The sequence below is a fragment of the Podarcis erhardii genome (genome assembly GCF_964252035.2).
Source record: "Podarcis erhardii genome assembly, chromosome: 10".
NCBI classification, from domain to species: Eukaryota; Metazoa; Chordata; class Lepidosauria; order Squamata; family Lacertidae; genus Podarcis; species Podarcis erhardii.
In genome coordinates this window covers 50,390,797-50,403,035 of record NC_138500.1, presented here as the reverse complement: position 1 = coordinate 50,403,035, position 12,239 = coordinate 50,390,797, and the positions used below count along the sequence as shown (strand labels likewise).

Sequence of the window (12,239 nt, the reverse complement as noted above, 5' to 3'; positions counted from 1 at the left end):
AGGTGACCGACTCAACATGGTAAGGTAGTGATAACAGTCTCTCCTGGCCAATCCTCTATACATTAGCATTGTATCCTGAAGCGAACAGAATCAAACCTTCTCATTTCAAAGATCTCTTAGTAAAACCAAAGCAAGATAAATATTCAGGAAATCCCCAAATTATTTTGTTATTTATGCAGCACACAATCAGTGTTCAGGGTGCTTTACAGAAAATAAACACGAAGGCAGACTCCTACCACCCCTTGGAGCTTGCAATCTGGAATTCAACACAATGGATTTATTTATTTATTGCATTTATGAATTGCTCTTCCTCCCAAGGGAGTCCAGAAAAAATGTAAAATAATAATAAGAAAAAACCCAAAATAAAACACAACATAAAACCAGATATAGTTATAAGAAACCATATATAAGCAGGCAATACAGCAAGGGGGTGGGAATATAGGACCTTGAAGTATCAGGTGCAATCCTATGCACGCTTACCTGGGAATATGTCTCATTTAACCCAGTGGGTAGATGTACATAAGAATGCACTGAATTATTCTATGTTCATTTCAATTCCACATACTGAAGTTTAGTTAAGAGGATGGAGAAAAGCTTTGAAGGATGAAGAGCTTGTGCTGACACTGTGAGTAGAGAGGATACCAGTGTAGGGATTAAAGACGGGGCTGCATGTCATCTTAAGTAATAAGAAGGAAGGTGAACCTTTTTGGGTAGCAGAGTTGTGAATGGAGATGTAAGAAATAATGAAAAGCTAGAGAGGAGAAGGTTGCAGTGGCCAAGTCAGGAGACAACCCAAGCTGCAACACACATTCATTTTATTTTTAGAGGCTGCTGCTCTACAAAGCTTCCATTTTGGTCACACAAATTGGTCCTTTGTGGTACTATACCCACAGATCAACTTGCCAGCTCACCGGGGACGGTCCCCTTGGCTTTCTAGTAAGTAGGATTCTTTTTGGCAGAGTTTGGAGAAGGTAATCTCTTCAATGAGCAACAGTGGAGACTCTTGCTGTTTCTTGCCTTCTACACCCCCTAACGCAAATGGGCGAAGAAATAATAGCTAGCTAACAAGCCAAGACAATATTTGTGAACTTCTGTTGACACATCTTTAGCAACTTGTTAACATTGTTGTTGTAAAAGAAGTCTTTAATTTTTCCAAGGAGATACGAAGGCAGTTATCAAAATACACAATTATTATTCCCCTTTCCTATAGAAGTGCAGGGGATCCCTTGACTAAAATATAAAATAAAAGCAGCAAATAAAAGAAACAGAATCTTAGTCTGAGCAGAGACTAAGCAATTTTCTTCTTCCTTTCACACTCCTCAAAGTGCTTTATGAGCTGCATGATTAACTTGACAGGAAAATTCTATTTTGTATAACATTTAAGTTGCTAGGGAAAAATGAACCACAATGCGTTTCTTTATGGCATAAAAGGAGCTAGGGAAATTGACCCCAGTCTGACTTATTAAATCCTGGCACACTTCTTACTTAGTGAAAAGTACAAACTTTAATGGTGACCTATTTTATCTTTACATCTGTAGAAACAGACATTCATCCTGAATACTAATTAAAGGAGGGCAAAAGATTGATTTATGGAAATAGGGCTAGGATGCACACAGAATGTAAAAGATCCTTGAGTTATATTCTCTCTTTCTTTTGATTGTATCTACTGTATACTTCAGAAAGTTGTTTGCTCAATATGCCATCACCAAACTTTAAATAATGGTTCCTGACATCACAGAGCTGGCTTTTGTCTAAGACTGGATACAATTGGAGTCCATTTTGAATCAAGATGGTGGGCTGAACCTTTCAAAACTGCTCTGACTTTTGGGTTTCTTAGAATTCCCAGTAGTGATGTATGGAAGTGAGAGCTGGACCATAAAGAAGGCTGATCGATGAAGAATTGATGCTTTTGAATTATGGTGCTGGAGGAGACTCTTGAGAGTCCCATGGACTGCAAGAAGATCAAACCTATCCATTCTGAAGGAAATCAGCCCTGAGTGCTCACTGGAAGGACAGATCCTGAAGCTGAGGCTCCAATACTTTGGCCAGCTCATGAGAAGAGAAGACTCCCTGGAAAAGACCCTGATGCTGGGAAAGATGGAGGGCACAAGGAGAAGGGGACGACAGAGGACGAGATGGTTGGATAGTGTTGTCGAAGCTACCAGCATGAGTTTGACCAAACTGCGGGAGGCAGTGGAAAACAGAAGTGCCTGGTGTGCTCTGGTCCATGGGGTCACGAAGAGTCGGACACGACTAAATGACTAAACAATAATAACAAGAATTCCTGAGCAGTGCCAGGTACAAGGGTGATATATCTACATATTTGTTGAGGGCTGATCAGCAACCTATCAGGAACCATAGATTTCACTTCCTTTTCAGTGAGTGAATCTGTTCATTGCCTTGCCAGAGACGAAGCAGGAAGAGGCAAGTTCTTGTCCTTCTGCTACCTGGCTACCCATTCAGTGGGATGGGCAAAGGAAGAAACGAAAAGAAACCAGAGAAGGGAAAATGAAGCGTTACTTCTTTCCTGAGAGTTGAGGAAAAAACTTTCTTGATTAGAATTTGGTTAGGGTCACCTGGAGTCCTATATAATTGCTCAGACCAAATCCAGTTAGCGATCTTACAAATCAAGTGGGTATGGGTTCATTGTGACTACTGTTATCTGAACACAGCAGTATATCTGAAGTGCTAAATACTCCAGCAGCTTTAGCAGTATCAGCACACTTAACAAGCTTTGTGGCAGCATTGACAATAAATTATATTTTGAGTAGTAGTAAAACTATTTTTCTAAGAAACCATGAGTACCGGAATTAAAAGGATTTTATGCAAGCCTCCCCTAGGAACAGTCATAATCTAAATCTTTCTATTATCATGGCCAGTGCACCTGAACAAATTAATTTAAAGTTGCAGTGAAGAGCAGCAGTCACACATGCAAAATGTTTAGCTTCCACAGAATGTGACACGTAACTCTAGAGAGATCTAATCTATAGCAATTACCTGGGCAAGCCTCTAACCTGAGCTGAATTTAAATCTTCCAAACCTCAGGTATGCAAATGAAGTTATAAAACAGAGAAATGATGTATTATTGGTCATGAAGCTCACCGGGTGACCTTGGACCTTGGACTAGTCACTGCCTCACAATCTAACCTACCTCACAGGGTTGTTGTGGGGGATTAAATAAGAAGGAAGAGAGCCATATATGCCACCTTGAGATCCTTAGAAGCCTTACCATCAGCTGAGTGACACCACTGGATACCACCCAAAGCAAAACAAACCTATATGCATTATTTGCCCTCAAGTAATGTTTGAAAATAGCCCCATCCATTTGCAGAGAAATGTGTATTCTTTCTAGATGAAACTGTTACTACAATGGCAGTTTTTACCTAAGAACAACAGGATTATTTTTCACTTCTCAGGTGGACCATTGCTGTTTAGAGCTTGATAACATCACACAGAGACCTGACAGCTGTTTGAAAATCTTTTTGATAGAAATATGGCTTGATTATCCTGTATCTCTTTATAGCATCTTCCTTCCAGATGTTTTGTACAAATACTGTTTAGCTTATGACTGATCAGGTAAGATAGTTCACAACGAAGATTGGACTTCACTGAAATTTGAATACATTCCTTGGCATTAGAATGACAACCAAAGTAAGATCATGGGAGGCAGTTCTGACAGAACGCAAGGCAATTTTCAGATTTTAGCCAAAATGCTAAATTTCTATTTTCATTTTTCAATCAGAAATGGAATGCAAATCATATATATATATATATATATATATATGCAGGTTTTGGTGTCCTCGGGTGTCTTCCCGTGTAAAAGTTGGGGTGTCTAGGCGACGTTTCGACGAGGTCTCACTCGTCATCTTCAGGCTGGTGCTTTCGGCTTCTTGTTACTGGAACAGAGCAGGATCTCAGTGTTTGAGTTCCTATAAATACTGTAGAGGGGGTGTGGTGTATAGCCTCCAATGTTCTGGGCAGAGAGGAAGTTCCCAGGCTAGTGTGCCTTTTCTTCTTTTGTTCCTTAATTACTTGAGAGATATCTTGAGTGATTTCTTGAGTGATATCCTGAGTACCACTTAGGTGGGTCATTAGGTGTGGATTAGTTGTTAAAGTCTTTGTGTCTTGACCTCTTGAACTTTGTGAAGAGTTTTCCTGAGAAGATGGCTGTACTGTACTTAGTTGTGCTCTGGCTTGGCTTCGTGTATAGGGGCGAGCTGTGGTTTTGTGGCTAGTGTCAGCCAGATCTGTGTAGGGATTGCAGGGGGGTGCAGCATCCGGAGGTGCCACCATGGATTGGCTACTGGATGGTGTCTGTAATTCATCTGTGGAGAGGGTCTGGGTTTGGGTCTGGTGTGGTTGATTGGTGTTGGCGTTCTGTGTGCCTCTGGATCTGGTGTCAGTTTTTGTGGGGAGGGCTAATTTCCAGATGTCTGGCAAGCGGGATGTGTCGTCACGCTTGTTCATGTTGTGAGGGTGTTTCTCTATCTCGATGGCTTCCATGATTATTCTCTTGTGGTGATGTTCCGTGTTAAAGAGCAATTTGGAATCTGCAAAATTAATTTCGTGTCCTGTTTCTTTCATGTGTTGGAAAAGAGAGGAAGTTTTTTCTTCTTTTTTGACGGCATTCTTGTGTTCTGCGATACGTGCATTTATTCGTCTGTTTGTTTGTCCAATGTACGTGGCTGGGCAGACTTTGCAGGGTATTTCATAGATCCCTTGGTTTTCCAACTGGATTTTATCCTTGGGGTTTCTGAGGATATTGGCTATTTTTTGGTTGGTGCAAAAGGCTGTTTTGATATTGTGTTTATGGAGGATTTTGCTAATTTTATCTGTAGTGCCCTTGATATAAGGAAGGAGGGCCATGCCATTGTTTTCTTCTGTGTCTTGGTTTTTGGGGGGTGTTTCCTTTTGGATTAGCTTCGTAATCCTGTTTTGCTGGTATCCATTGGCAATTAACACGTTTGAGAGATTCTGTAACTCAGTTGTCAAGTGGTCTTTGTCAGCCAGGCGTTTGGTTCTGGAGATGAGAGTCTTGGCTACGGAGTTTATTTGTGCAGGGTGGTGGTGTGATTGTGCATGTAAGTAGCGGTTGGTGTGTGTTTTTTCCGGTAGATAGTGTGTCCTAGGGAGCCATCAGGTTTTTTGTAGATTAGGACGTCAAGGAAGGGAAGTTGGTTGTTGGCTTCTATTTCCATAGTGAATTGTATTTTGGGGTGTAAGTTGTTGAGATGTGTGAGGAAGCTATCCAGTTTTTCTTTCCCATGTGGCCAAATTACAAAGGTGTCGTCAACATATCTGAGCCAAAGTTTGGGTTTGTGTTCTGACTTGTCTAAAGCATTGGTTTCAAAGTGTTCCATGTACAGGTTTGCGATGACCGGTGAGAGGGGTGATCCCATAGGTGCTCCTTCTATCTGTTTGTATCTTTGTCCATTGTGGATGAAGTACGTGTTGGTTAGGCAGTGGTTGGTAGCCAAGACTCTCATCTCCAGAACCAAACGCCTGGCTGACAAAGACCACTTGACAACTGAGTTACAGAATCTCTCAAACGTGTTAATTGCCAATGGATACCAGCAAAACAGGATTACGAAGCTAATCCAAAAGGAAACACCCCCCAAAAACCAAGACACAGAAGAAAACAATGGCATGGCCCTCCTTCCTTATATCAAGGGCACTACAGATAAAATTAGCAAAATCCTCCATAAACACAATATCAAAACAGCCTTTTGCACCAACCAAAAAATAGCCAATATCCTCAGAAACCCCAAGGATAAAATCCAGTTGGAAAACCAAGGGATCTATGAAATACCCTGCAAAGTCTGCCCAGCCACGTACATTGGACAAACAAACAGACGAATAAATGCACGTATCGCAGAACACAAGAATGCCGTCAAAAAAGAAGAAAAAACTTCCTCTCTTTTCCAACACATGAAAGAAACAGGACACGAAATTAATTTTGCAGATTCCAAATTGCTCTTTAACACGGAACATCACCACAAGAGAATAATCATGGAAGCCATCGAGATAGAGAAACACCCTCACAACATGAACAAGCGTGACGACACATCCCGCTTGCCAGACATCTGGAAATTAGCCCTCCCCACAAAAACTGACACCAGATCCAGAGGCACACAGAACGCCAACACCAATCAACCACACCAGACCCAAACCCAGACCCTCTCCACAGATGAATTACAGACACCATCCAGTAGCCAATCCATGGTGGCACCTCCGGATGCTGCACCCCCCTGCAATCCCTACACAGATCTGGCTGACACAAGCCACAAAACCACAGCTCGCCCCTATACACGAAGCCAAGCCAGAGCACAACTAAGTACAGTACAGCCATCTTCTCAGGAAAACTCTTCACAAAGTTCAAGAGGTCAAGACACAAAGACTTTAACAACTAATCCACACCTAATGACCCACCTAAGTGGTACTCAGGATATCACTCAAGAAATCACTCAAGATATCTCTCAAGTAATTAAGGAACAAAAGAAGAAAAGGCACACTAGCCTGGGAACTTCCTCTCTGCCCAGAACATTGGAGGCTATACACCACACCCCCTCTACAGTATTTATAGGAACTCAAACACTGAGATCCTGCTCTGTTCCAGTAACAAGAAGCCGAAAGCACCAGCCTGAAGATGACGAGTGAGACCTCGTCGAAACGTCGCCTAGACACCCCAACTTTTACACGGGAAGACACCCGAGGACACCAAAACCTGCATTCCTGTACCCGTGAAAATCTACGAAAGCAAATATATATATATATATATATATATTTCTGCTCATGGATCAGTAGTAGTCCTGTAATCTATGTAACGTGCAGTATGCATGTGAAAGTGGACAAAGACAAACAGGGTTATACAAATAAAAACTACACAACTGGAAAGCTTTTTGCATAAATTTCAAAACCCAGACTTTCCCTCTTGTTGCCCAAGTACACTGTAAGCCACACATAAGTAGTTTGGTTTGATCATAGCCATAAGATAGAAATAATTTCTAATGAACTCAGCGGGGCTTACTGCTACAATATAATGTACTTATGATTCGCTGCATTGCTAATATTGTCATTACCTAGCTTTAGATAATATTTCAATATATCTATGCTGCAGAAAGATGCTTATTTGCTTCAACCTGAGATAAACATAAATTCAAGATCTGCGCAACTCCATTATAGGTTGTAGCAACAACTGAAAACAATCACAATTAAAACTAAAATAATGCCCACATACACGCAGTAACAATTCTATGTACCAAAAATAGTGATGCAAAAAATATATTCCATGACTACATTTGATGCAGAAGAATTTACTGAAAGGAAACACGGAGCAAATGATCTAGTTATCCTTCCACAGCTGCACTTAATTTTAGATACATGTTAAAAAGTGTATTTTTTGGTATGACTTTATATAAGAATGTAAGACTGACTTTGCAAGTCAACGAGAGGATTTCTCACCAGTTTCACAGCTTGGGCCTGTGAATCCTTGTGGGCAGGCACAGACATTGGAAGCAATACAGGCTCCACCATTTCTACAACCATCTTTGCAGAAAGCTGAAACCATAAAAAAAGAAAAATGAAAGAAGAAGAAGAAGAAGAAGAAGAAGAAGAAGAAGAAGAAGAAGAAGAAGAGTAGTAGTAGTAGTAGTAGTAGTAGTAGTTTGGATTTGATATCCTGCTTTATCACTACCCGAAGGAGTCTCAAAGCAGCTAACATTCTCCTTTCCCTTCCTCCCCCGCAACAAACACTGTGTGAGGTGAGTGGGGCTGAGAGACTTCAGAGAAGTGTGACTGGCCCAAGGTCACCCAGCAGCTGCATGTGGAGGAGCAGAGACGCGAACCCGGTTCCCCAGATTACGAGTCTATCACTCTTAACCACTACACCACACTGGCTCTCAGTATTAGTAATAGTATTGTGGGAAAGGATCCCACAATACTATTGTAAAAAACAAAATATTAAGGAAACAATCTTATACCCACTTACCTGAGAGTAGACATGAACTGCAAATACCAAAAAATGAAAGCACTGTAAATATCTTAAATTAACACACTGTGAATGTTTTAAGTTAATGTGGTAGCCTTCATTGTACTGAATCCAAGGGCAAAGGTACATTTCCTACATGCCTGACTAGGAAGGATTTTGAGCCTCACTTGCTCATCTATTAGACACTGTAGCCTTCCAGCCCATCATGTTTTGATCCATGATCTTAAAAAGTCTAATGTGATGTTTGTCACCTTGCCAGTGATAAATCTGATGGGCTTAATTACATCAGCCTGAGGTCTTCTTTGAACTTTGCAGGAGTGCTATGGTAGGCCCTTTTCCATGGATGCACAGCCTTCATTCAATGGTGCTTTGACATTTTAAGACTCAAAAACATTGGGGGGGGGGCGGTCATTTGCTGCGATCTTCTCAAGAAAATTGACATCCTGCTAGAAGGGAGGGAGCCAGAGCCATACAAATGGCTCTTTCTATGTTTGGTATGTTTTTAAATGTTGCATGAATGCTTATTCAGCTAATGACGGTCACTCCCTTGGCAGGAAGCAAAGGCCTTCAATTACAGACTTTGGAAGTTTCTAAAACTCAGCCGATAACCAAGTTTGCTTGCCTCTGTGACAGACGCCATACCTGAAGATGGGGGCTGGGCAACATAACTGATTTTGTGGGTGTGCTGATGGATAAAACTCTTCCTGCTATTCACACAGGAGGGGTCTAGAAATAACTAATAGCATTTAAGATTAAAGAGTTGCAAGGTATTAAACTTATGTAAAGATGGCCCAATGTCTATTCACTCTTCACCCAGAAGTTCAAAGTACAGTGGTACCTCTGGTTAAGTACTTAATTCGTTCTGGAGGTCTGTTCTTAACCTGAAACTGTTCTTAACCTGAAGCACCACTTTGGCTAATGTGGCCTCCTGCTGCTGCTGCGCCGCCAGAGCACAATATCTGTTCTCATCCTGAAGTAAAGTTCTTAACCCGGGGTAATATTTCTGGGTTAGCAGAGTCTGTAACCTGAAGCGTATGTAACCCGAGGTACCACTGTATAAGGAAGGACTTCTGGAACAAAACTAAGGGTTTATTTAATTTCACCCTATGAGGGTTTATTGTTTCACAAATGATGCACAAAACCTAGTTTAAGATACACACCCTTTGAAGATAATTGTTAAACAGAACCCTTTTCCAAACCAAATCTCAGGTAGACTTTTCCCATTTAGAATGGCTATCTGTGTTCCTATCCAGCAACACTTATTCATCCAACTTCCTCTTGAGGAATTCAAACTGTGTTGCCTTGAGTAGCTAACCCCACTCAAATAGCCCAAACCCCCAACTGCACACATTGGCAGCTAGCGCCCACCTATCTTAACAAATAGTCCTCAATGAGAGGCAATTCCCTATCTGGCCATTAAACTGTAAGCTTCCAACTTTAATTCCCTGCCCCCTGGCTCCTGATTGGCTGTTAGTCTCCCCAGCTCTCACTGGTTGCTGGATCAACAGGAGGCTGACCCAGAGCCTGTCCATCACAACCTCTCCAACATTCTGGGCAAAAGAAGATCAACGAACGACAGCTGGGATAGCTCAGATGGTAAAACATGAGTCTCTTAATCTCAGGGTTGTGGGTTCAAGCCCCACTCGCGCAAAATATTCCTGCTTTGCAGGGGCTTGAGCTAGATGATCCTCATGGTCTCTCCCAACTCTACAAATGCTATGATTATATGAAATACAAACACTTATATGAAACACAAAGCAGATATTGACACAACACACTGGCAGTGCATTTATCACTGAATGTTTTACATCAATGCATATTCCTGGGAGTTGTAATTGCTCACAATTCTCCACTGCATTTGGTGGTAAACATGAAATCACTGCTTTGTCTGGTGTGAAACAGCATTATTTATAAGAAGAGTATATGCTAAAATGAATTGACTAGGTTTCTATTGGTTCTGCTTAAAGTTGTTGGGCCTGAATTATTCGTCTTCCAGGTACAGCTTTAGCATTTATCAATGAAAAGGTAAAATCCAGCAAGACAATAAACAATTGCGGTCTTGTTCTGATACCTTACCTTTGCATACAGTGCCATTTCCAGTAAAACCTGGCTTGCAAACACAGTTATGTCCTCCCACGGTATTGAAGCAGAGTGCATTTTCATCACAGCTGTGTTGGTTTGTGAGACATTCATCGTGTTCTAGAAGGTGAAACAATGCTATTTAGAACAGCAACAACGACTATATTTCTGATGCTAAGAAGCTGAAAGTTGTAGGAGTGGTTCATGCTTATTTACTCAAAAAGCTTTGTAAGAAATAAAATTGATATTTTGTTTCAAAGCTTGGGTGTTGAACAGTGGGAATCCCAACACATTTTTGGGAACTGACTGCTTTTAATGAAAGGGATGGTGCTGTGCTGTTTTTATTTTAATTACTGGTATGGTTTTTAATAATTTTATGTATGTATATAGTTTTATTTCTATCAACGTTTAATTGTTTTAAATGTTGTTTTTCCCCTAATTGTTTTTAGCAGTCCTTATTTGTATCTGTAAGCTGCCTTGAGTCCAATCAGGGGGGAAAGCAATGTATAATAATAACAATAACAATAATGTGGTATAACTCTCTTATGATCACTCAAAACAGAGTACACCATCCAAAACCATTAAATCAGTGGGAATTTTGCCATCATTGTCTCCACAAATCAATGTAATAAAAATAACAGAAGTACTCCACAATCTTAATAATTGTGCTTCCATTCTCACATACAATTCTAAAATGGCAGAAATAAATGTTTTGCACTTTTGTGAGAAGATCAATATAATTTAAAGTTTCATACCGACCGCAACTGATGCATAGAATTAAACCAGCATTTTATTTTATTTTATTTTTATTAAGAGTTTTACCATGCCTTTTCTTCAAAGAGTTCAATACAAGTCACCCATTTTACTCTCACAACAACCCTGTGAGGTTGATTAGGCCCAGAAAGAGTGGGAGGACCAAAATCATCCAAGAAACTTTGTGGCTGAGCTGGGATTTGCACCTGGGCCTCCTCAGGTCCGAATTTGACCCTCTAACCATCACAGAACAATTGCTCAACAAACATTTCTCAGAATATTGTCCATCAAAATGTCCAGAGTTTTTATGCTCACTCTGCTTATTGCTACCGTACTTCCTTATTTCTGTCCCATTTAACAACAGAGATTGAAGTCAAGAACTCCTGAATTTAACACTAATTCTTCCGAAACCTTCCCCAGGTCTCTTGAACTATAGTCACTCATTTTCTAAGCTTATGGGAATAAAGCAGTAATTTTGTGGAGCTAGTCCTTTAAGCAAGGCTAACCAGTTTAGGACTGCACACCCATCTGAACTCCAGGTTACTGCCTAGGTGCTAGCTAGACACCTTTTCTTTTTAGAAATATAATTTCAGATACCTGAGATACATCACATCAGCCTCTTTTGATGCTTTGGATTGGTAGGTTTCAAACTGTGTTTCAGGGAACCCTGGAGTTCCTCTGAAGCTTATCAGAGGTACTTGAAAGAAAAGATCAGTTATACAAGACAAACTTCATTAAAAGACAGCTTGCCTACTGCTATTGGTCTTTTCCTGCAGTGTGCTGCCACAGGGTACAGAGTGTGTACTAGGATATACACTGCAGGGCAAAATCGAAGTCCAATAAAGCCTCCGGCAACCACTTTTTGTGAACTATGGACCTGGAAATGTGCGCCCAAATTGTCTACAATCTGCAAGGATTATATGACAAATGTACCAGAGGCTCCTTGGCTGTTTGGTAGATATGAAAAGAATGATCTGAAGGATGCAAGTTTGAAACTGGCTTTGATTAATAGTTAAAACTGTATAATGTATGCAAATATCTCATCAATTTGCAGTATGGAAGTAGCACCTCTTTTGGGGTTGTGGTTCATGACTTCATAGCACTGAGTGGCTCAGCTGAGAGGATTCCCCCAACACATAACTTGAAATTATGTATGGGTTGGTTTTGCAAACCATGGTTTTGAGGCAATCCTAGTTACATAGTTTTGGCTGATTTTGATATCATAGGAAACTATGGTTATAACCAACAAGAAAAAGGAAGCTAGAAATCTTCCAGAGGAGGAGGCAGGGAAAGTAAGTTCTCACACAGTAAGTTCTCAGTGGTCCAAATAATAGTTCAGAAAATTAGAAAAGGTTGTCCGAAGTGGGTCATTGTGCAACTGCTTCATTTTCATCTGCTTCAGATCATAATGATATGGTCA

General features: G+C 40.7%; 1 protein-coding gene across 2 annotated transcripts in view; it reads right to left on the bottom strand.

Moving 5' to 3' along the window:
* The window catches only part of NELL2 (neural EGFL like 2), a 115,896-nt gene that overhangs the window by 27,600 nt on the left and 76,057 nt on the right, over positions 1 to 12,239 (bottom strand). For both annotated transcript variants that reach the window (XM_081877902.1, XM_081877901.1), the window contains exons 14-15: positions 10,064 to 10,186; positions 7,462 to 7,557 (exon numbers count right to left, since the gene is read on the bottom strand). In XM_081877902.1, the coding sequence (XP_081734028.1) occupies positions 7,462 to 7,557; positions 10,064 to 10,186 (219 nt within the window). The remainder of the gene's footprint in view (positions 1 to 7,461; positions 7,558 to 10,063; positions 10,187 to 12,239) is intronic.